The sequence below is a fragment of the Scatophagus argus genome, chromosome 3, assembly GCF_020382885.2.
Source record: "Scatophagus argus isolate fScaArg1 chromosome 3, fScaArg1.pri, whole genome shotgun sequence".
Lineage (NCBI taxonomy): Eukaryota > Metazoa > Chordata > Actinopteri > Scatophagidae > Scatophagus > Scatophagus argus.
In genome coordinates, this window is record NC_058495.1 from 4,019,125 (window position 1) to 4,043,440 (window position 24,316).

The window sequence follows — 24,316 nt, forward strand, 5'->3', positions numbered from 1 at the left end:
CATGCTCTGGCATGACATAAACCAGAGTCACCCTCTGCCTCTTACCACGTGATCTCACTGCATGACAAACACATTTACATGACATTTCCATTTCCTCTTTTGGCCAACAGTCTTATTCAAACAGACATGAGGGCTTGCCCTGGCTCCACCTTACAGCAACATTTGTAGCACAACACATATGTGAGACGAGCCAATGCAAGATCACAAGGTGTCACTCAAAGAAAAGCACTGAGGACTGGCAGCCATTTTGACCTGCTGTGGCACTTTCACTGTCCCACTCTGTTCTGAGTTCATGAGATGAATACAATAAACCTAAAATCTAGTCTTTCGAAGGGCACCCAAAATTATGGGCAAAGTGTGTATATCTGTGAAGATGGTAAATTTAAATAAAACAACTGCCAAGCTTAAGCAAAGAACAAATCTGGGTTCTAAAAGGTTGAGAGGTGGTGCTCTATTCGAAGACCAAACCCGTTTTAAAAGCATTTAAGTGAATAGCAATGGACACTGTTTACAAAAAACAGAACTACAACACCCACATGACACGTCTCAACCAGAACTATTTGCTGAAGGTGACAGACGAAGGTGCTTATGAACAGGAAAACCCTGGCAGCAGCCATTCATATCCCCTTTTGTTTTTAGCACTGCTGTGTGCATTACAAAACATGGCAGCTGTAAGCAGGCTGGTGTCGAGTGGCTTGACTTTGCTGCAAAAGCTCCCTGGGTTGTTTTTCTTCTGCCCTGCTCCTTGTTTGCTCCCTCTCCCCACTTGACAACACCCTCTGAGCAAACACACTTGGAAATGTGCATGTAGATTTGGCAATCTTGGTTTCACGTCACACACAAAGCATTTGGGTACTATGATCATTATTTGCTCTGCTTTAGTGTCCCGCTCAGTTACACGGAAGAAAGTCAGACAGGACCAGGGGGGAAAGGGTGGGAAAGGAAAAACAGAGGAGGGTTAATGTGGTGAAGCCTAAAATGGCTGCCTGCAGTTCAAAAGGTAGAGAGGCAGAAGCTGAATATTGGTTAACCTTTTTTCCTGCTATATATTCAGCGAAGTATCACAAGAAAGCAAAACAGGCAGTGTGACAGCAAGAGAAAGAAAAGGAAATGAAGGACAAAACATAAGGGTGCAATAAAAACAAGAACAGGAGGAGGGAGAGGGAGGGAGGGAGCGCGCGAGAGAGAGATGACTACGTAGATTGCCTGCCTGCCTGCCCCGTCGCCCCCACCCCCACCCGCCTCCTCCTCCTCCATTATTCTCCCAAGAAGCACTGCTTCTCGGCACGAAACAGAATTAACCAGCACAGCCCTCTGCAACACCGCTCCCCCATCGCCGAGGAAATGCAGCGCCCCATTGGAGCAGCTCCAGAGCTCCTGCACCAATAGGAATGCACCAGTGAGGCAGGCGTCAGAGCAACTTGTTTTTAACCCCGTTGTGCAAGACGGCAAGCCACACAACACACAGTAGCTGCAGAGTGAAAACTAGAGAGACAGGAAGGCAGAAGAACTGATGCTATACCTGTCTCTGAGATTAAAAGAAAAGGCAGAAGGTGTTCCAAGTCAATTTCTCTCATACAGAACGAAGAACAGGAAAGCAACCTATGTGATATAAACTTAAAAAAAAGAAAAAAAAACTTTTATATGCTTAGAAAATAAAAGATATGAATGTGTATGTGACTAAGCATCTTAATATTTTCATTTTTGTATCAGACTCAAACTGATTTGCCTCCAAGTCAATTCCTGAGTGCAGTTCAGTCAAAAACAGGAGAGAAAATGCTGCCATACAGGAGCAGAGCCACAACACTGGCTTGGTTGACTTGGTCACATAGACACAACACACATGAAACCTTATTAACATGTCAATAGCTACACCTGCCCTCCATGTAATGATACAGAGTGTCATCAGCATGCAAATGGAAGCTAAAAAGACAGGAACACCCCCCCCTCCAAACCACCACCAATTCTTTTTCCTCACAGCAAAACCCCCTGCTCCCTCTCTCTGTTTTCCAAGCGTCTGCACCAAGACAAAATCCTGTCTTCTTTTGGAAATGGGCCAATATCCTGCTTCACTCTCTCTTGTATAAGCACAAATACAAACCATGGTTTACAATCTGTATGGTGTATGATCCAGAAATATTAGAATGAGGAGCTCACCTATTCTGATCATGTTTTCAAGAGCAAGTCACCCACCAGTTACATTTTTCAGTTTGTACCCACTCTGTGAATGTGAATGAAACAGACAGACTTTATTTCCTTAGCAAACAGAAAACTGGGCCAGGCCAACCTTGAATGTCTGCACATTCCTTAGATCTCCAATGTTTCAGAGGCCCGTATTGGGAAACAAGGTTCCACATCCTGCAGACAGATCCACATAGGCACAGTGCTGTTCTTAAATGCTTTGTAACTCATCACCCCAAACATATGTATCTCACTGTAAAACAATTTTTACACCAAAATTAGCACATTTATGCAGATTTTTTTTAAACCTGTTAAGAACAGATGACTGACTTCTTTCTTTCAGTTAACATCACAAACAGAAGAAACCAGCAAACTGTAGGAAGCAGCAGATCAAAACCTCAGCAGACTGCATCTAAAAGATGTTTAAAAAAACCAAAACATATACACCACTGCATTCTCAACATTGTGTTATCCTGCACTCATTACTGGTTACTTGCACAGTAACCAAATGGTTAGTGACATTTTAGATATTTTACTTTGTTGTCTCTTTCAAAGTCAACACCAAATTAACAATGTTCGAGCCTTGAATGGAAGCATTTATGTGAAAGCAACATCAACTTCAACATACATCTGGGCACTGCATCGGAACAGAGGTGAAGATTAACATGGCTAACCAGGTGTCATGTTCCCACTGATGCCAATCGAAACTGAAGACAATAAATGCCTGTGACTGCTGCAGTCATTTGACCTGAGGACAAATGTTGACTGTACTCTTTCCCACTGAAGATGAAAGTCAGATGTATTGGATGTTAACTGGTTGTCAAGGGTAATAGATATATAAAAAAAAATTCTGGAAGGCCTGGAAAACCAGAATGGTGGAACTGTTCATGACAGAAACGCAACAAAGAGCCAAGCAGTACATGGCATGCTTTCCCAGGGTGGCAGGTTGAGTTAAGAAAGCACGCCAGGGTCAGGAGGAGTGCTGGAGGGGCTCATATTTCCAATGATTCTGAGTAGCCAGGTTTGTAAGCTGCAGCCTACACAGTCTATTAAAAGATGTCAAATATATTCAGAGAATGTCAGTTTCAACCAATGAAAACAAGGCTCTGCTGCATTCTGGCTTCCAACAGGCATCAAGATCAATCCAAATGCTTGGCACTGGCTGAACCACTGAAGTAAGGTCGACAATGGCTATATACTTATACTATATACTTTATTAAGTGTATTTTAAACCACCAAATCGGACTTTGACTGATTCACTTCAGCATCAGATTATGTCCTTGGGTGATATTTATCTAATCTTGATTTATTTATCTAAAATCTCAGTAGAAAGAGTTAAATGGATCAAGTATAACCACCAGAATTTAAGACACGTAAACAACAAAAATGACTGCAGGGAGGCCCATTAATTGACCTGACTATATTTGATAGAGCAAAATAACGTCTTCATCCTCTGTGCTGGCTATGTCCCCCCGCTCCACACTCCAGACGCAGCACAATGCCAGCCTACGTGGTGCAACTGAGTGGAGCACAGCTACTCAGGCGACGGTTAGGGCAGCCATTTGTGCTCGGAAACGCGGGGTCCTAATAAATTAAAAACCTCAGAGGAAAAAAAAAAAAAAAAAACAACACTACACGAAAAGCTCTAGTTAATCACTCAGCCATTTCCTGTTATCAGTTGTCAACTCTAACTGGCGCTAGCTCAGTTCTCAGTGTAATTTATTTTATCTAAAAATGATGATCAACTACACTGTGAAAATGACAAGGCACAGCTTAATCTTGAGACCAGTTTTTGATTCATGTAATAAGCACAGTAGGGACGTAGATAAAAATGTAGCATTTTCTCACAATCAAGATTTTTAATGCAATGGTGTTTAAAAACACAGCAGCTACGAGGTCCCGAACTTCGAAACTTGTGATTGCCACATCCCGGATCAACAATGATACTCGCACTTACTCACACGTTGAAATAAAAAATGGAGGCTAAAAAAGGAAACAAGAGCTCCCCTCTAAAATACCACCCATTTTTCTTAACCGCCACCGAGGCTGGGGGTTGGTAGGTGGGGGAGGTGAAGAACAGCAAGTCACTACCCAACAGATCTGCTTTTCCGATTGCTGGATCTCACACGCAGGGAAAAAAAATAACAAGCACAAATAGAGAAAACACAACCGAGCTTTCAGCTTGATTCACACGCCTGAGCGAAGTTAGGAATGTTGCCAAAGACAAATGCACATGATGTAGCCAATCTCCACCATGATGCAGACACCATATTTTTCAGAAAACTAAACATATGAGTCCAGAAATCTACAGCAAACAATGCGTTCAATATACATATTTGCACTTGTGTATATACAGGAAAGGTTCACAGTGTGTGCTATAAAGAACTGGTTCAATATAAGGACAGGATCAACATCTAAAAAGTTAGCTAAAGGGCTAGTATAGCAATTGTTGCCTATGGCTTGTCTGCTAACGTTAACCAACACAGCAGTTGGTTGCTTAGCTAACATGAATCACCAGTAATGATCAAATTGCAGGTTGTGCCATGAACAACTTTACAAAAATTCGACAGTTTCGCGGTCCAGGAACAATAATTAACACGATGCTGTCAAAGAACAATGCAAAAATGTTGTTGTTGGTTGTAATATACCAAGTTTGCATATTACCTTACGCATTCTGATTTGTGAACTTCCTAGCACAAGAGATGAGGTGCAGGTCGTATCTACTCTCAAATTAACCTAATAACAACTATGCAACAAACTCTACGAAAGTACTGCTAATGTGCTGCGGATGGTTTTAACTGTGTAACGTTAGGCTATGTTAAGCCTCTGCATGAACACATTATCTGAACTTGCTCAACAAAACAAGATTTATTTATTAATGCTTCAAAAAGACAAGCGTTTGAAGCTGGGTCGTCTTGACGCAAAACGTTAATTCCTCTAATTGACAATGGCACAGTGAACATTGAAACGATAGATAAATGTGTTGTACATCCCTGGTCTTAAAACCGAGAAAAAACCTTAACTGAGGGGGGTGGCTTCATGGACTAGACCTTACATGGGTCAAACTTCTGAAAACTTGTAGAATATTACTGAGAGCTTTACAGACTCGGTTGCTTGATATAACGTTTTAACATAGGCAATAATATAACTAATAATGTGGTGGATTATCAGACCAACAATGCAGCTATCAAAAACAACACGAGGAGCTGATCAAAAAGGCAGAGAAGATCAGTCCGGACAGCTAAGAGCTGCCCTACAAGGCAGACCATCAATATAGGAGGCTTTTTAATCACCCAAGCAAACCGCTTCAATGTGGAAAGGTAGTGGGGGCATCCAACTTGTTCTAATAAACTTAGGTGGACGCTAAGTAGTTAGCTAGCTAAGTTGGTTAGCTTCATAGCTATGTTTGGTTGAAAACATGGTCAGTACGTGACTGTTGTATTTATGTTACTGTTTGCATTTATAGAGGGTAATGTTACCACAGATATAAAGTACTCACCTAAAGAGGCATTCCAAAGTTGTACAAGCGAGGCAAATTTAAGTACAGTAGGAAGTCCTCAGAATATCCCAACATCAAATCCAACAAGACCAGCAGGCCTGTAGGTCGGCCTCGGATTCTCCTGTATCCTTTGCCCTTAAAAGTAGCTCCCTCTCCAGGGGTAGGAAACAAACTTCTCAGTGTCTCCCACGCATAGGCGGAAAGTTAAAATCCCTGTCCTGTTCAGGTGCACTGCATCCATTGAGTGTCTATTATAAATCCCCGCTGGATAAATCCATTTATTTTAGTGTATTGTATATTTACAGTCGGTATTTATAATGGGGTATATGCTGCTGTATGTGAAACAGGGCTCTGATTCTGTCTCGGGTCCTTACATTCACCGAGGCGCCCATCCCCCTCCTCGCCGGCATCGACCGCGGGTCCCAGCGAAACTGACACACAACCACGCCACGGGGTTTCCCTGGCGACCGTGCAGGGGCACTCTCCTTGGGCGGCCCTTGTTGTGATATCCCGCCTCTCACAAATGATTCGACAGCAACGTGTCAGTCATGTTACACACGGGATATACATGTAAGTCTTTGGTAAATTACAACGTCGATTATTTTTTTTCCGTCAACTACGTAAAACGGGGCGGGAACTGTTTCGAGGAGGGGTGCGAAAATTCAGTACCATTATGATATGTGTGTACTGGTGGCGTGCAAGGAGGAGAGCGAAAGAGTGGCTGGATTCGGGAGACAATTTGACACCCAACAGAGGATCTGTACTTTCTGAGTTTCGGGAAATGCTCGTTATTAAATTCAAATGCCATGGAATTAATTTCAGTTCGTTAGTGGGATTAATGTTTTTTATTTGAGGGTTATATTCACCAATCTAACGTGGAAGGAGCTTTCATACCAATACATAGTAGCAAGCGTTAGCTACACGGGGTCTCTGGGGCCCAGTTCCAGGGACACCAGAGGCAGGGTTAGCCCACTGGGTCAGCCCCACCTACCGGTATGTCAGATGAATGGAATATGAGGTGTCGCTCTTGTAGCATCTGGTAAGGGGTTGGACAGGGAAATTGACCAGTGCTCCTGGGTTGCATCTACTTATTACTACTGGTCCCTCCTACTTTTGTTCTCGCTGCCGAAACCAGTCTCTTCACACAGCCGGCAGCCAAAGAAAAAGTGAGCGATACAACGAAAATACCTCATTCAGCAGCGGCTCATTGAAACCATCATGGGAGTTGTACCAGAGGAACGGGCGAAAAACGACCATAACTTTTCCTACGACGTTAGTTCGCATTTACAGAAAGACAGTTGAGACGCAGCCCTTGTTTCTTGCTGAATAATGTTATTGTCCTAACCCACCACACACACTGGATTTACTAACAAATCGTCAAGCGGAAACAAAATTTTCAACATACAGATAAATAATGGATACTTTTGGCGTTTGGACTGCGATATTTATAAACAAAAAGTCTCAGTAAGGCGATTGGTTTCATGTCATGTCATGAGACTTGGGGGGCGACTTTGATTGGCTGTGGTGATAAATGCCAACGTCATTTGTTGCAGAGGTCTGACAAGCGACGACGTTGGGAAAGATAATAAAATTGCGTGTGTGGGGTCGGTAACGATCAAGTTTCATAACGATTTAGTAAACATTGTTGTCAAAATATGACAATTGCTTAGGTCATCATGAAGGTTTACGTTAAACAAAGCATTATCTACAAGTCCTACACGGTTGCTCCCTATTGTCATTTACTCTCGACAACTGCAGACTTTCCCTTCACGTAAACTCTTAACGTGTGGACCGAGAAAGAGGACGACAGTATGTTATGTCGGTGTGCTAGCCACTGTTAAACAAATTGGGTAATACCGAATCGGTTCGCGCTGACAACATTTCGCCTTGGATACATCTTAGGTAACACAATATGACGACCGAACGAAAATATATTGTTTAGGTAGTCAGTGAAATAAAAGGCAAAACCTATGCCCCGCAACAACTGATGATTCTTTTCTGGTTTATCATATTTGTTGAAATTACATCAATTATCCGCTTTCTCATTTTTTTAAATCGAATATCTTCTCTGTTTTGTCCCTATAAAACCACGACATAGCAGTATCATTTTCACGAGGTTAACCGAAGGACAATTCACAAGTTAGACTGCCAAGGGAGAACAGTGGCCATATTTAACAATACTGCCATTGTTACTGCGGTGAAAAAGCAATGTCATATGGCCAGTTCAAATCCACTGCAACACGGCTGTTCAACCCTCCCCCACACTGCTTTCACTGCCACAATCCCAGCAAATCCCTTTCCATATGCATAATCTATATGTTCGAGCATGTAATAAATATATATATGTTAAGAAAAAAAAACACGATTCGGGCTGCTTGTTACTTCATTTGGAGCCATTTTAATTGTCTCCGTAGTCTGAAGTACTTACACAAATGACTATAACACAGGAGGTATCAAAATGAGGACATGTGGACATGACAAAACTTGGGGATTTCAATGATCTGTTCAAATACACATTTCATATACCATGCATGACTGCCATTTTTTAAGATCTGTGATACAAATAAAATCTTTCACATTAAGCTAAGCATTCTGGGAGTGGCAGCTCATAGCCACAAACATCTGTTAGCGAGAACAGACACTTGTGTATTAATATTATTAGTGCGCCAGACTGTTCACCAAGTCGCCTGTCGTACACACGATAATCTGTGTTGTCTCAACCATTAAGACGATCGACTTCATTACTGTAAACCATCCTCAACAGGCAGTCAAGAGTGCATAAAGTGAGGCCTTACTAACACAAACATTTATTATATGAAATTTTGGCTCCACAGAACCTCTCCCCTAACATCAAATTCTACCAATAAATCTTAAAAACACAACTCAATATTTTTTTCCTTTTGCTAAACAAAAAACCCCATCAAAGTCCAGTATCTGTGCAAACTGTGTAGGATGGCACACCACAGATTATATGTAATATAGTCCCGACAGGCACATGTATACAAAATATAACCATTTATCAATAATATGTACTGTTATTGAATCTATAAGATGGGGATCTTTGGGAGGATAGTTGCATACAGACACAAAATTATCTAAATGTTATAAATATTGTCAGTTAATAAGTCAGCCTTTGCTCAGGAGCAGTTGATCCAATAGGGAAATACTACATCTTCTATTGGTGTAATTGTAATTACATCATGTATTAGGCTACAGTACACAGCCCCTTGAATAACAATAATTACAATATAGGTAAACAACTGAAACACTTTGTTTGACCAAGCCACATCTGAAACGGGACAACAGACTAGACATATTTAAAAACTGATTAAGATTCTATTAAGACTCCTAAGTAGGTGACCTGTTAAAAAAGAGGAAGGTCGCCAGAGAAAAAAAAAAAAAAAAGCAGACTGCCTTCACTTTTTCCCCTGTGAAGAACCAGTCTCTCTCTCCTCCTGCTCTCAATGGCCGACTAAGCAGCAACAAAGAATGAAAGGGAAACAAATGGCTGAGAGTGTTTGTTTTCTGGTGTAGGGACACTGCCGCTGTTATGTCTTTTTTTTTTTAAAGGTTGTTACACTCTTGCATGCCAAAACTGTCCCTGCTGCTGGGAAATGCTGCCCTCTGCTGGATGCACTGTGACACTGTAGAGACATGCCTCCCCCCCACTGCAGGTTTGAAACCACTCAAAGCAGCTTGAGACTCCCAGTGACATTGTTCACCATCTCCTCCTCACCCATGATGGCCAGGACAGTGCGGGACCCAGCCTCCACCTGCCAAAAGACGAGATAGTTTGTTTTTGGTGCTCAGATTCTATCATATTTTCAGCCTTCACTGTGAAACTACATCAAATGTATACTTTGAAAAGAGCCTGTTTCTCTCACCTGAGTAAGCCCTGCATCCTGAACCAGGTAAGTGGGCAGGCTGAGGCTCATGGCCAGGGCCTGCAGCTCCAGTAGATGAGCCACATTGGTGCCCTGGACCACCACCTTCTTTGATCTGCATCAACACCATACACATTAACTTTTTCATCACTAAGGTTAATTAGAATTAACTTATTCAATTATTCAACAATGTTATTAATATTAAAAAAAGATGTACAACCCTCTACAGGATGAACTAAAGCGAATGCAATGACTTGAAAATCCTTTTATACTAAATTGAGTACAATGTAAAGATAAGATATTTAATGTTCAATCTGAATTCTGAATTTGATGCCTGCAACACCTTCTGAAAAAAGGGGGGTTTTGAACTTTGTGTGGGTAACAATCTGGATGTAACAATTTGAAATGTGGACTCAGACCACAGCACACTTTTCCACTTTGTGACAGTCCATCTCAGATGAGCTTGGGCCCAAAGAATCTGACTGTGTTTCTAGATATTGTTGATATATAACTTTCACTTTGCTGGACAGTCTCAGCTTTCTTTGTAGATGCAACAACCAAAACAGACAATGGTTTTCCAAAGTGTTCCTGAGTCCACGTGTTAATGTCCTTTACTCAGTCATGTTGGGTTAGGGACCAAAGGTCACAGGCATTCAAGACTGGTTTCTGGCCTTGAACCATACATGGCGAGACTTCTCCATATTCTCTGAATCTTTTGATGATATTAAGGATTGCAGATGGTGAAATCCATAAATTTACTGCATTGTTTTTTGAGAACTGTTTTAGTTACACAATTGGACTATTTATACCCACACTGTTTTTTTGTGTGGAAGTGTGGAACTTTACTTCATCCTTGTTTGTGAATGACCGAGTCTTTCGAGGATGTTCCTTTCATACCAAACATGGTACTATCACCTGTTTCCAATGAACTTGTTTACTTGTGGAATGTTAAAGTACACAGCTTCAGTCTTTTCTTGCTACTGTCTCACTGTGTTTGAAAAGTGTTGCTGCCATCAAATTCAAAATAAGAATATATTTACAAAAAACAGTGAGGCTGATGAAAAGCATATAGCCTTGTTCTGTATTCAGCTGAGCATAAGTCAAAAAGGAGAAGTAAATTATTATAGAGTTTGATTTACATTTTGCACAGCGTACCAACTTTTTTAAGACAACAATGTCAGCAGTGACAAACTGGACTTCCAAGCAATTCTACAAAGCAAACAATGAGAGAACCAAATGTGGAGAGCCCACAAAGATGCCATAACTCGGTGGAGCAGTGATTAGAAAACAAAGGTAGCCCCAATATCCCGATACAGTTGATCTACCCATTAATTTTTGAATAAAATTTCAAGGCCGACATGTGTTTCAGCAAGCTTCCTGAACAAAAATGAAAATACTGTAAAGTGAGTGAGCACTTTTCTGCAAACAGCACAGTTAGAACATACTTGCTCCTTTTGTTTTCAGATTGTTATCTCCTCGCAACTCCCAACACTTTGCTTTAATTATCTCTTGTTAAATGTATGGTCGCTAAGAGAGAATCAAAGGCAGGGTGAGTAATTCTGGATTAAGACTGCTGATTGCTGAGTCACTTTCTCTTGCTGGTGGTGGGAATGTGACTCAGCAATCAATCTTAATCCAGAATTAGTCACCCACCTTTAACAAAGACATAACCTTAAATTTAGTGTAAATTCAGTGTAAACCAGTAAAATCATTGAAGGCCATGGCAACATAATTTGTGTAATTCTTCTCTACTGACATACTGCACAGGCCTTACCCGCTGTGGTCCCACTTCCAGGCCATCTCCCTCCAGCTGTTCTTCTCTTGTAGAGTCTGGTACAAACCCACAGCAGCATGGCCAACCTGGGCTGCCACCTGCACAAACACACATCAAAGTGGCCGTTTAAATTGTGAGCCTGTGAGTTTTAACACAACAAATCTTATTAGACCTCTGGAATATTAAGTCTACCATTAGGTAATTGTGCATTGTCATCATTATCATCTGAAAACACAATGTGCATTCCTAGATGATCTGTGTATTTGAACAAAGCACATATTCCATATTGACACCTCTGGCTAACCTTTCCAACACCCATGGCGAGGTCCATGTTCACCACAAACACCATCTTGAACATGAGGTCATCGTCACCCTCCTCCTGAGCAGACAAGAGCAGACAAGGAGACACACTGAGATTTGGCTTTGGACAAACTCCACGAGGTCTAATGTACCAAGGTGTACCTGTGGGGACTAAGGCTAGCTTATGGGCACCTCATTCTCCAGCTTGTTGAAGTAGTACATGGCCGCCTCCTCGGCAGACACGTTCCGAGTGTGCAGAAGTGCCTGAAGTGATTAGAAAGAACAAAAACTGTCAGAGGACAAAACAGTGAATTATAGAATGGCAAGGTCACAATTTTGATGAACAAATGATAAACTAAGAAATACAGTACATATATTCAACTAAACCTCATTTTTTACAGTTGGATCGCAAAGTTCAACAAATTATTATTTGGGATTTCGTATTTGGTTTTGAGAATGTAACCACAATAAATCAAAGTTCTTAACCTAAATATTAAGGAAACACATAACAACAGTTCAGAAGAATGTTTGAGTATCAAACTTGGTAGTTTTAAGGGTACTGACTGGATGACATTGGTACTGCTGAGTACTGATTCACACTAAATTAATCAATGCCAAATTCAGGCAGATTGCATCTGGAAGAAAATGTAACTTGAGTATGGAGAGAAACAAAACAAATGAGACTGTGTCACCCCTGCAAGTGTGGCTACACTTTTCAAAACTCAACACAGACAACACTTGCTCTCACTGTAATATCTGTAATGTGGAATACAAAGGTGACCAGGGCAACATGTGTGACCTGAGCAAACACCTGGTCAAACACAAAACAGATCTAAAAACTGGAGAGTGTACCATGTTTGATGAGAGCCAAGTCCTCTGCAACAGCAGCAGTTTAGTTCAGCATGTCTGCTGTCAGCACTGGGTTTTGTTGTTTGCGGAGAGCTTAACTCTCCATGAATGACAAAACTACATCTTCATGTAATTTATTAGCTAGTCGGATAAGTTGTTGTTGTTGTAGATAACTGTTGTTTTTTTCTCCCTGTCTTGGATGACAGGATGAAGATGAAGATGTGAACTTGGAGGTGAAAGATGATTTTATTAGTAAACCTTTGTAAAAACACTATTCAAAGTCACCCTCCAGTAAAAGAGACAGCCAGCATGAATAGTGAGAGGGAGCTGTGTTAGCTAGCTAGCTAGCTAGATACTTTATTGATCCCGAAGGAAATTCAAGCATCCAGTAGCACATTACAGCAGTGTAGGTTAGTAAACAAACAAGGCCTAACTGTTAGTAGGAAATAGATGAAACATATCCTAACATATGCTACATAAAGTATAATAAAGTGTAAAGAAAGCAGGCCTACCAGTTGACTGTGTGTATTAAAACAAGAGACTAACAACTACAACGTAAACAGATTACTACCCAAAAATGAGTTATAACGGGTAAACAAAGCAGTGAATCTGGGACGATAAATGTCTGTCATAATTATCATTGGACCACGCTGTAAATGTGCTCTGCATGCTGAAACAAGCTTCCGTCCACGCCAAGTGTGCAGTCCCACCTGTTTGGCTGCCTCCTCTGGGATGTCCAGCTCTCTGAGCTGCTGCAGAAACACAGGGTTGACATCCTGAGGGACAGAGTCTGGGCCGGACTGCTCTGATGGCTCCATTCTCAACTGCAACAAGGAAAACAGCAACACGCGTTTGTCAGCAAAATTTACACATTAGTACAAAAATGGAAAATGCAATTCTACCCTCAAAGAAAAATATCTGAGCACAATGTTGTAAACATATTCATATGCATTGCATCAGGCCCTTTGAAAACAAATGCAAACGTCCTCAGCACAAACATGACAAGCTTAAAGGAATACACTGAAAGCCGAGGCCTTGAATTACACTGCATAAAGATGGAGTTTTACTACTACTGGTAAAGTGTCACAATTGGCTTTTACCTAGCGTTAACTGAACTGTATCATATCGTCAAACATTGTAGGGGGATGTATTTTCTGAGCAAGGCCTCAAGTTATTACAAATTAAATGAAGTGTGATTTGACGCCCTCTTCACCAGCAAGACGGGACAATGTAGAGAGCTAAAACATAATGCTACCCCAACAGACTGTCACACATTGTAACAAAACAAGGCCAAAGTTGGACAGCTGTCCAAACACTGCGTTCATCTAGCTAACCGATCTACGCAGGTGGCCGTTGTTAGCTTACCAAGCAACGGTATCGCACCACTATTCAAAATAGCTAACTTTTAACAAAGTTAGCTTTAGTTCGGAATACTAAGGTATTCCAACTCCTATCGCAAATTGCATTTAGATGTTTATCGTTAACGTAAATACCGTCTTGACAGCTCATTAAAGATACCTTTCGCGCTGAATGGCTGTCGCTACAACGGTAGCTAACGTTAGCGTTGGCTGCTACTGCTAACAGGGCTAGAGTCAGTCCGGTAAGTTGCCTGTAGTTACCTGTTTTGTGCAGCTATCTCGTTAGCGGATACAACGACGTCGACTTCCCCGCAGTTTTTAGAAACCTTAATTTTCACCTGCGACGGGACAGTTCGTGTTACAATTTAGGAATACCGACCGTACTGTGTTCAACGTTACTCCATCTTGGACCCTTGAGTTTGTCAGACAGGATGCTGCTTGTTGTCGAATGAGCGGTGTTACAGATTATCTGGTGGTATTATTTTATGTGGTGACAATATGCGCGAAGCTTACGCAAAACTGAACTTTATATTTAACTTTATATCCTCGTCATCACATAATTGTCTCATTTGTAGATTTAAAGTCACTATGGCGATCTTTTTTAAAATATTTTTAACGTGTCAACAGGCGAGAATGTATGCTTCCTGATGATCCTGCTGCAGCTTGATTTATGTTTTTGAAAGAAAAAAACCAAACAAACAAAACAAAACAAAAACCCACAGCCCATCATTTTAAGAATACTTTATTACATCAGCATCTGTGAGAAGTTACAGCTTCTCTTTTAAACAGGTTAAATCACTACAGTTACATTTTAAATCGGTATGTACAATGATATTATCACACAAAATAAGAAACATCCTTAAAACTGCTCCTTGCAGAGCCTGCTCTACATCTCCAAATTTATACAGCCTAATAAAAGAGTTACATTTTTTCCTCAGATGGCCTGTCTTTATCATAACCGTCCCCATCTGAACTGACAGTGTATGGAAACATCCGTTCAATAGTTGCTTTTTTGGTCGCTGGTGACTGGGGCTGGGTATCAAACATCATTATTTGTTAAGTGCAGACTAAACTGTTTATAGCACTAATTTGAAAAAAAAATGTGTATATATTCTCTGAAATAAGGTACTGAACAATTTAATTGTTTTGGTGCTGAAATTATTGTTACCAGTGTTGTGTCAAAGCCTGTTTGTCCCTGTCATTTGGGTTCCTCATGCGTTCACCTGAACCCAGTTATCCCTGCAATGTCTAACCGTAATCTAAAAATGAACCTAAATTAAGCCCTAAACCTCACCACAAAGGGCAGTGTTATCAGAAACACTATTTAAACGGAGTATGACACCAGACTGGCATCAGCAAATGTCCCACCATACCCAGCCTCACTAACCCACGGAAGCCATTTCAGTCTCATTTAAATAATAATAAAAAACAAACACAAAAAACATCAGCAAAGGTTAGCTCATGTATACAAAGTCTCTCTGCGCTCCAACTGAAAGCAGAGCGATGTGACATGATCAACTATACCTACTGAACCAGTTGCAGTATGATCAATACATAACCTGCATCGACTTGACAAAACAAAAAGGCCATACAGACCTTCAGCACATGAAGCAGTGCCACCTTGTGCTCAATTCAACAACTGTATACTGACCGCGACAAAACATTTCCAAGTGTACCATTACCTTGGCTTGGACTGGAACAAGGTGAACCATAATTTAAACCATTGTTCAGAACCTAAAGGGAATGTTAAAAATGTACAAAACAGAAATGTGACCAACTTACACGATAAAACACTGTGGTGTGCACTAACTTCATTAATATGAATTTCTTTATGGAAGGATTTTTTTTTGTTTTTCCTTAACGTGTTTCCAGTGACTTGTACACTACAGACACATTCACATGAATACGTATAAAAGCGAGAAACAAAAACAGGGTAAACTGTAACTGTCAGGGTTTAAGTACCTTAAAATGCTCCAGGGAGCAGGGTTTCATTTCCAATCTCAAACACATCAAACAAAGTAATGAGCTGGAAAAGTCTGAAATGTGTGTGTGTGTGTGTGTGTGTGTGTGCTGCAAATGAGAATGTCCAGCAGGTGTTTCTGTACCTGTGCATGAGGGCAGATCTGTGCTACTGCACTGGTAGTTGCAGCTGGTTGAAATGTACACAAGGGTCAGTAAGATCACAGAAAGTCAAAAGTATTTGATGCAGCACAGCAGGCTGAGGTAGAGAGAGGCAGCGACTTGTTAAACTCTCAGCAATTTGCTTTAAGTAAAGGTGGGTTCCATTCTTAAATGTGTGTCCATTTCAGGGAGGAAAAAAAAAATCAAGCTGAGTTCACTGTTTTCTGAATACTGCCAACTATAACATCTAAAAAACAAAACAAAATAGCAACCAGTTACTTCAATACTTTGTACTAGAAACCAGAAATGTGAAAACAGGTGTAGACTGAAAAGCAATGCAAAACAGATAACTACACACACACACACTCACACAAATCACTGTAGACACACAAAGAAATAACTTTTGACCATACAGCAGCAACAAGCACACAAGAAGTACCGCATAAAATTCACTACGGAGGGGAAACAGCGACATAAAATCCCCCTTTTATCAGTTCTATCAGATCAGCTGACTGCGGTCCAGCTGCTTTCTTTCTGTTTGTCCTCCCTTCATAAAGTCAACGTAGGGACAGCAGGCCCGACTGGTGCAGCATATCCTCTGTCCTCTCTGTCCACGTTTGTGTGGTGTCCATGTGCTGTCCTGCTTCTACTGAGAGCTCAAGGCCTCAGAGTCCTGGACTAAAATCACCATGCCAACAGGAATCTGCTGATCTGATTCTTAAGTGTGGAAAAAAGTTTCTTCAAAAAACATATGGCTCTTTGATTTTCTCCAAAAACAAAGGCTGTATGATCTCCCCAATTGTCTTTCTGCTGCTCTCTTGCTTTTCAGTTTGAACTGCAGGGTGCAAGTCTCTCAAATCGCCTCCCGATGCCCAACACGCTCGGTTTCCCGTGGCTCTGTCGGATGTTTCCTCTGTCACAAGTCAGTGACCTTATTCTCCACGGCAGCCGCGATCTGCTGCAGTCTGTAGCCGAGCTGCATTTTCTGGGCTGTGGTGTCCTCCTCCAGCGCTGTGATGATCTAATGAGGAGAAGAAGAAGATGGCACAGAAATGGATGGATGGAGAGAGGAATGATGAGGAAGAGACAAACACAAATATATTTATCAAGTATCAAGTAGTTTCTCCTTTGAATGTGTTCTTTGTCTGGTTTGCCTTATCCAAGCGGAGGACTAAGAATACAGGGTACTGTATGTTGCAAAGGTTTCTGAGACAAGAATGTGATTTGTGACTGTGGGCTACATAAATAAAACTGACTATACTGTCTGAATGTCAGTCACATCAATGTTTCAATGAAAACTGTCTGTTTGACCAGCTGTTATTTCAGTGGGCAGAGAATGCATCCATTTATTACAGGCTTTAACTGCGAGATCATGTCAGTGTTATTCTACAGTGTGTGTGTATGTGTGTGTGTGTGGGGGGGGGTCATACAGACACCTCGCCTCTTTATATTGTGTCATGATAAACTGTTAATGCCCCCCCCCCTTCCATTGAGTCAGACTGAGTGGAGAACACACCTGGTCATAGTATTTATTGATGTACTTGTACAGCTCGTGCAGTGCCACCAGGTAGTTGAGTTCTCCAGAGTAGTTCTGAAACACAAGCCATCATGTTAGTCAACCTCTTTGTGTGGATTTGTCCATCCCGTGGCCTCTAAAGAGTGGCTGCACTCACCCTGGACAGTTCAGCCAGAGCAGAGTTCATCTCCTGGTCACTGGCTGAGATGGTCTGCCTAATGTCAGCATAGTACCTGCAAAAATGGCAACGACCATCAGCTTCACATGCATGGCTTAGAGTCACCTGCGCTTTTAATGTCCAGTGTGTGAGATTTAGTGGTATCTAGTGGTGAACTGGACACTCCTCATCAAACCCTTCCTCTATGGTGGCTACAAAAAAAAGAACATGAAAGAGCCACAGTTTGGTGCAGCATGGCAGATTCCATTGACCTGCACCCCCGTGAGAAGGGTCCAGCTGCTGACCCTACAAGCCACACCCCTTTTTCCTTAATTTGTTAGCAATAAAAGAAGTATTATGCTTTTATGATATTTGTAAGTTTAGGCTGCTACAATATTTATGAACATCAAAATGTAGTTTTTGGTCTGTGAAACTCAGCTAGCCCGTAAACCATATCTGGAAGTTCAGGTTCATGCTGTAGCTGCAGCTTGTCCTCTGTAGGTATAAAAGGCTCATTTTAAGGTAACGAAAACACAATGATTCTCAGTTTCAAGGGAATACACACTAATGAAAACATAATAATGAATATTCAGTTTCTGCCATTACATCCTCTTAAATCATATACCCTGGACCTTTATGCTGATAGCAAATTTTACAATAAAAAACAGATATCTTGCATAAAACAAAAACATTTATGAATGTAAAGACAGTTAACCTCTAGCCAAACAGTATGTCTGACACATTTTATTCATTATGTCACAGATGGATTATGTTATTCCAAAATGCAGACTTTGTTTTGGGTGTGCACTCTAAGTCATACTGATCAGGGGGCTGTTTCCAAATCAGTTTTAACACGCTTTAATGAGACAGGAGCCCACCTTTCTACCATCTGTTTGTAGCGTGGGATGTCTCTGGCATACAGCAGCTTGTTGATGGGAGAGTCCTGCACGCACACACACACATGCATGCACACACAAGCACACACACACAAAAAAAAATGAGAGAATAAGAACCAGAGACAGCAGGGGGGACAGGAGGACAGGAGGCTGTTTCGGGGTTTGTCTCTATGTCAGCTCCGTCAGCCACCACCTCATTTATCAGCGAGTGAAACATCATTTGCAGCCTAAACTTTTCACGCTCTTGTCTTTTGTTTATCCAAAAAGATCTTTTGTTCTGTCTCAAATATGGACTATAGAAAACAATCAACTGAACACCACAAAAAAACTATTATAAACAAAAAAAATATAAGCTCTTAAATGCCAAAAGCTTCTACAAGCTGCCTCACCCGCCCCAGCTTGTGCTCAGCGATGGTGCAGGAGTCCATGAAGGTCTGGGCGATGACAGAGAGCACTGCGTCCACATGGTCTGAAGCCTGGACGTCAAAGATAAACTGGGGGTTCTTCACGATGTTGATCCAGAAGCGCAGAGGCAGACTGAGGATACAGCAAAGGCATTAGGATTATAGCAAGTGAGCTGATGTTCCAGCTAAGTTTACACATCAAACACAACTGTTTAGTCCTTCAGTAAAGCTGATCTAATATCTTTTAGGACAAGTCCCTTTTAACCCTTTATATTTGTGGACCACGTTATCATCATCTCTTCCCGTGACCACGCAGCTCCAGTCTACCTGTTGGTCTTCCAAATGTGTATCGTCTCTGGGTCAGAGATGCCATGTTGTCCTGCCTGGTCATCCAGCAGGTCAAAGAAGTATTTGACAGCCAGCGGGACAGGGCGACTGGTGCTGAGGATGACCGTGAACAGATCGTCCACGAACTTCTGCAGCGTCCCCTGAAGAAGGACAAAGAGGAGGAAGGCTAGTCAGATTTTAGAGTTTAAATTTTTTATCACATATTAAAAAAAAGACTGACCCATATGTATGAAAACCTAACTTGTTGACTGAATGTGTGTGTACCTTCATGGACAGCAGCCGGGTCAGGTAGATCTCCGGGATGGCCTTGGCCCTCTCCCGCTCCCTCAGGCTGCCCCTGCGGTGTTTGGGCAGCTCCGGCTCCTCGCTGGCTTTCACCAGATGCCACAGTCTCACTCCGCCTTCGTCTGCATCCTCCAGCATTGGAGTCTCTGCACACGTCAGACAAATTTACTTTGAATATAAAAAATGAGAATGAAAACTGGATGATAAAAATAAGGGATTCAGTAATTCAGTCTGTCAGATCCAAAATTCGGTGTTTTCTGATTATTGCTATCAGTGTTTTTTTTTTGTCAGATCTACAGTAGGAAGAAAGTCATAGAAAGTACAAGTACTTCCAAATTGGAATTGCATAGCACTTCAAACTGAACTAAACTTTATTTTGACTTTTTATTTTTACTGCAAATGTATACTGGTTCAAAATACTGGTTATCAGTCTCTTTGATTCCAACATAACAGTTAATCCTTAACAATAATACGACCGTCGTTATTATTGAAGGGACTGCGGCCCATCCTGTTTTCTTTAAAAACACTACAACTACTCAAAGCCTGCGCTGTGAAATCCAGATCTAAACTCCAGGATCACTTTGTGAAGAGTGACAAAAGGTTCTAGGTGACAGCTTGGTCACCATGAAGAGAAACTAATTCTGATTTATTATCAGAATAATACCACTGTTGTTATGTTAACTCACTCTCTCCTGCCACATAGTCGTGGTTGTCATGGTGAATGTGTTTGGTGTGACGAGGGACCAGCGCCACTGTAGCACCGTCTGGGACCTGATGAGCAATACGAAATGTACAGTTAGCATTATGAGACCGCAGGGCTCATTTCACTTTCCGAGGAGGAAGCTGCACTCTGACCTTGTAGTGCTGCAGCGTGTTGAGGCGTTTCCAGCTGCCCTGAACCACAGACGTCAAGTCCTCGTCTGACAGGATGAGGTGACCGGCAACACCAGAACGCCACTCTGAACCACACACACACACACACACACACACACACCACACAGACAGTCAGCACAATGTGTGTGTGTGTGTGTCTGTATGTGCTTACTTGTCAGTATCATTATAAGACTGACTAAATGCAATACAGTGTGTATAACAATCAGGTCCTTCCCAGTGATTATTCCAGCTGGTTCTTTGTTAGGTATGGTTCTTATATATCGGTATTAACAGCAGATGTTGGAACAGGAACGATAACTTTGATGACAGGCCATCTAATGAACTTAGTGTATTTACTGTTGTCTTGCTATAGAGGGCACCACAGCTCAACACATGCAACAGAAAACCCTCAAAGGCCCCCCTCACTTGACCATTAAATTGCATATATTAGTGTGAAGACAGAGTTCACATTAATTCTTCCTAATTCCAGACTCAAATTTCCAGGCTCCTGTGTAAATAAATGCTATGCCATCTGACTATGTATGCTATTATGTTGCCAAATAATTGCCAGAGGATTGAAGTTGTTTGGTACAAATTTAGATTGACACTGACAACCCTCAGCCAAACAGGCTTTTATATTTGGGACTGTCTGAAAACAGAAAGGCGGCAACGCTCCACCAACATCTCTGCTCAAAGAGGAAGTGAACTTACTGCTGCTACCTGCACTGTAGTATTGTTCCTAAACATACTGAATAATATCAACTATTTTGTTGTTCCATACATATTTTTAGTCTATTTTACAAATAAGAAGCAAAAATTGTTGGAAACAATGATGAAAGCAGTCATGAAGATGCGGTTTCCTTACAGAGAAAAGTTAACTTTTCTAATAGCTGCGCCAGTCATAAATATTCAGACAAGGTTAAGGTTTGGTGATTTGTGATGCAATATGTCCACTTCAGAGATACTGGATACTGGATTTCCTTTCAGACTAGTTTAGCTGCAGATGTCTGTGATGCTCTGACGTAGAGACAGCTCTGTTCAGTCACATGCCACACTTTGCTTATGATGACATCAAGCTCTAAAGTGTATGATCAATTTAGTTTAGTTTAGAAATTCAGAATTTGTATTTCAGAAAACAGAATAGGGACAACAATTCCAAAACCTAAACAATTTTCCAAAATTTTCTTTTCTTTTTTTTTCAGTAGTTATTCACACCTAAAAATCAATTTCCAATACAGTACAGGAAGAGCTAAACAGATGTTCTCACCCAGGTCCAGTGAGTCTGCATGGGGCCGGTGGGAGAAGGAGGTCCCCTTGTACACCTGATCCAGCAGTTTCTCTTTCACCTGTGTTATGGTGTCACAGTCCAGCACTTTGGAGGGCAGCGGCTGGGTCTCGTTCACTCCCCCACCCTGCACCAAAACATTCAGAGTCTGCACAAAAAAGAAAGAAAGAGGAGTGAGAGAATGACGGAGGGTTCATTTTCTGAAGTTTGTGATCAAAGTCTGGGATCTCTTAATTAGATGCAAAAGATCATTTTGTTGCAAGTCAGAGTCCTCCTCACCAGGGTCTTGTACTCCACGTCCTCTCGCAGAAGGCGGTTGTCATTGAGGGTGTACTTGGCCTTGCCGGTCACAGCGTCCACTGGTCCTTTATCTACCTGGTGCTTTATGGCCCTGAACAGCATGTAGAGGGACTCCCCTGCTGAGTCCTACACACACACACACACACATACTGAAGTCAATTAGTACTGGCCTAACACACTCTGCAGGAGGGAATGAAGGGCTCAAATGAAACAGACACAAAGAGGACATTCTTCAGACTCCTTTGAATCAGTAACTCGCAGCTTTATTGAGGCCGCAAAGTTTGCATTTGATCAAAATCAAACTTTATCAGGAAAAGCTGGACGGCATATGTTCACTGGACAATTTTTATGCAACCTTAGAGCAGAGGGCGTGGCATTGTAAAAGAAAACCCATGTCTCTTTTGTCAATCAGTTGTGTCTTTTGGTGTGAAATCTAACAAAAACGTTGGTCACAAAAAGAAGCTACACTGGAATATCATGGCCAGCGGAGCAGCAGGTTACAGCATTCAAACTGTCAGCCTTTTCTTCACAGGTTATATCCTGTAAAAGTTTGCTTATTAAAGGTCCAGTGCGGAGAGTTTAGCGGCATACAGCAGTCATTGCAATCTGCTGAATACCCCTCGTCCCACATGTACTGTATGGTGACCTCCAAAAACACAGAGCCAGTGTTTTATTACATATATATATGTGTGTGTTAACTGACCCTGAGGAAAGCATAGAGGCAGATGGACATCCAGTTTGTCAGCAACTTCTCCACTACCGTCTCTGTTCTGCAGACAAGAACAAAAAAAGGTTTGGACAGTTTGCACTGCTGTCCAACATCTTTAAATCCCCTTGAACCTATAAGCACACTCTTCTTCTTCTTACCGTCGGAGCATCAGTTTGGGATTCTTGGCCACATACTGCTCCACCAGGTCATTGAGCAGAGTCTTAAGGATGTCAGTGAAATACTCCAGTTTGCCGTGCAGCGCCACCGTCAGCAGGGAGGCCACGTAGGCTCTGTCTCTGGGAGAGAAGGTCCGCTGGCTCTCCAGGGTGTGAATGAACTTGGAGGAGAAGAAGAAGAAAACAGTGACAAATCGTCCCTCTGCTTTAAATCCACACTCTGCATCTGACACTGATGGTGGTGAAGATGATGATTACCTTGGTGAGGAAGAGTTTACTGTTGAGCAGGTTGGACAGCTGCACCAGGCCCTGTTCCACCGTCTGCCGTCGACACTCCTGAACATCCAGGTCTCGCCTCAGTGGAGACTCCCGGTGGCCGGGGAAGAAAATGCGTTCGGCGTACATCCGATAGTCGAGGAAAGGGATGCCAGAGCCCACCAAGTCACTGGACATGTCCATCATCTCTGTCATCAGGTCTGAGTCAGGGTGGAGAAGGAGGAGGGAGGGGATCAGGAGGTGATGCTACACCATCTTTTGTCCTCAGCTTCCACTACATATTCTATCCAAAGTGTGTGCTAGGAGCTGTGGGAAGTAGGAGCTGGTAAATGTTGACACTGGACTAAATTTAAACTCCTCTGCAGCAGCCATGTGAGGAACTTTTCATCCAGGCAGTGTGATGTAATGGGATCATTTCATAAGGCCAGTGTGAAAACAAAATGGAGCTGTCAGCCTCCACTAACTAAAATAAACTTTCTTATTCTTCCGTCTCTGGCTCTCCTCTCTCAATCGACCTCCTCACTTTCCTGCTTTCTCCCTTTGGCGTCCTTTTACCTGTGAACTCTTTCTTGCAGCGGTCTCTCACGCTGGTTTCCAGGTTCTCCAGTTGGATCTGGACCTTCTTGTAGTCTCTCAGAGCCTGCTTGCTCTTTCTCCTGACAGACACCGACAAAGACACGAACACAGGGTTAGGTGGGGATAGAGGTGAGAGGAGAATAATACCAATTTCACACTGGATTAGTGGAAATCCAATGAAACTGTGAAAAGGTTGACTCAAGTAATTTGACCCAACAAACCCCCACCAGTAAGGACCGGGGTTAATCACAGGGGTCATGCTGGGTCAGAAAATGGAAACACTGCCTGATTCTGTAACACCCAAAGGTGACAGTCCTGATCCCTATCACAATGTGCCACTTTTCAAAAACTTGATGACTTTCACTGAACAAGTCAAAGTGTCATGGTTGGTCTGGTATGACCAGCAGCTCATGGTGTCCGATGTTATCTAATGCTAGCAAGTTATGAAAAGGCATTGCTGTAACTGACATTATGGACTCAGCTTGCTGACTGGTTTATTATCCACTTGTGCTAATGTTGAGCCCTTCATCAGTCTGTTATACTCATGGC

General features: G+C 42.0%; 3 protein-coding genes and 1 long non-coding RNA gene across 15 annotated transcripts in view; 1 reads left to right on the top strand and 3 right to left on the bottom strand.

The window, feature by feature from the left end:
• Window positions 1–6,180, bottom strand: part of setd5 (SET domain containing 5) — a 29,995-nt gene extending 23,815 nt beyond the window's left edge. For 3 of the 7 annotated variants that reach the window (XM_046382027.1, XM_046382010.1, XM_046382000.1), the window contains exon 1: window positions 5,681–6,177. The gene's annotated coding sequence lies outside the window, so the exon portion shown is untranslated. Of the gene's footprint in view, window positions 1–5,680 lie in introns of all 7 variants that reach the window. The other 4 variants (XM_046382053.1, XM_046382019.1, XM_046382043.1 and 1 more) reach the window with 2 other exon arrangements.
• Window positions 6,181–8,062: 1,882 nt separating this feature from the next.
• si:dkey-19e4.5 (UBA_like_SF and PTH2 domain-containing protein) lies at window positions 8,063–14,458 on the bottom strand. Of its 3 annotated transcripts, none has more exons than XM_046382076.1 (7): window positions 14,225–14,458; window positions 13,198–13,311; window positions 11,831–11,902; window positions 11,643–11,717; window positions 11,339–11,436; window positions 9,565–9,679; window positions 8,063–9,453 (listed from the first exon to the last, which is right to left on the bottom strand). In XM_046382076.1, exons 2-7 carry the CDS (start codon window positions 13,303–13,305, stop codon window positions 9,367–9,369), a joined length of 555 nt encoding a protein of 184 aa, XP_046238032.1. In that variant the 5' UTR covers window positions 13,306–13,311; window positions 14,225–14,458; the 3' UTR covers window positions 8,063–9,366. The 3 variants fall into 3 exon arrangements, with proteins under 3 accessions (XP_046238032.1, XP_046238025.1, XP_046238040.1); XM_046382069.1 differs by having other exon boundaries at window positions 14,107–14,452; XM_046382084.1 differs by lacking the exon at window positions 14,225–14,458 and adding an exon at window positions 14,006–14,114.
• LOC124055343 lies at window positions 13,305–17,244 on the top strand. Its single transcript, XR_006842618.1, has 2 exons — window positions 13,305–14,087; window positions 16,796–17,244. It is a non-coding gene; the product is annotated as an uncharacterized LOC124055343 (long non-coding RNA).
• Window positions 14,572–24,316, bottom strand: part of plxnb1b (plexin b1b) — a 90,226-nt gene continuing 80,481 nt past the window's right edge. For all 4 annotated transcript variants that reach the window (XM_046381968.1, XM_046381976.1, XM_046381986.1 and 1 more), the window contains 15 exons: window positions 23,747–23,847; window positions 23,174–23,391; window positions 22,898–23,076; window positions 22,734–22,800; window positions 22,010–22,156; window positions 21,713–21,878; window positions 20,428–20,531; window positions 20,259–20,343; window positions 19,552–19,718; window positions 19,267–19,427; window positions 18,925–19,072; window positions 18,518–18,582; window positions 17,640–17,715; window positions 17,483–17,557; window positions 14,572–16,987 (listed from right to left, as the gene is read on the bottom strand). In XM_046381968.1, the coding sequence (XP_046237924.1) occupies window positions 16,883–16,987; window positions 17,483–17,557; window positions 17,640–17,715; window positions 18,518–18,582; window positions 18,925–19,072; window positions 19,267–19,427; window positions 19,552–19,718; window positions 20,259–20,343; window positions 20,428–20,531; window positions 21,713–21,878; window positions 22,010–22,156; window positions 22,734–22,800; window positions 22,898–23,076; window positions 23,174–23,391; window positions 23,747–23,847 (1,864 nt within the window). In that variant the 3' untranslated portion in view covers window positions 14,572–16,882. The remainder of the gene's footprint in view (window positions 16,988–17,482; window positions 17,558–17,639; window positions 17,716–18,517; window positions 18,583–18,924; window positions 19,073–19,266; window positions 19,428–19,551; window positions 19,719–20,258; window positions 20,344–20,427; window positions 20,532–21,712; window positions 21,879–22,009; window positions 22,157–22,733; window positions 22,801–22,897; window positions 23,077–23,173; window positions 23,392–23,746; window positions 23,848–24,316) is intronic.

What these genes read in the sequence shown, in the direction of transcription:
- si:dkey-19e4.5 (XM_046382076.1), bottom strand. Translation starts at nt 13,305, where the DNA reads ATGGAGCCATCAGAGCAGTCCGGCCCAGACTCTGTCCCTCAGGATGTC. An exon ending in CAGAGGAGGCAGCCAAACAG is followed by an intron (nt 11,903 to 13,197) that starts GTGGGACTGCAC and finishes TAATCACTTCAG; the next exon opens with GCACTTCTGCACACTCGGAA. An exon ending in AGGATGCAGGGCTTACTCAG is followed by an intron (nt 9,454 to 9,564) that starts GTGAGAGAAACA and finishes GTCTTTTGGCAG; the next exon opens with GTGGAGGCTGGGTCCCGCAC.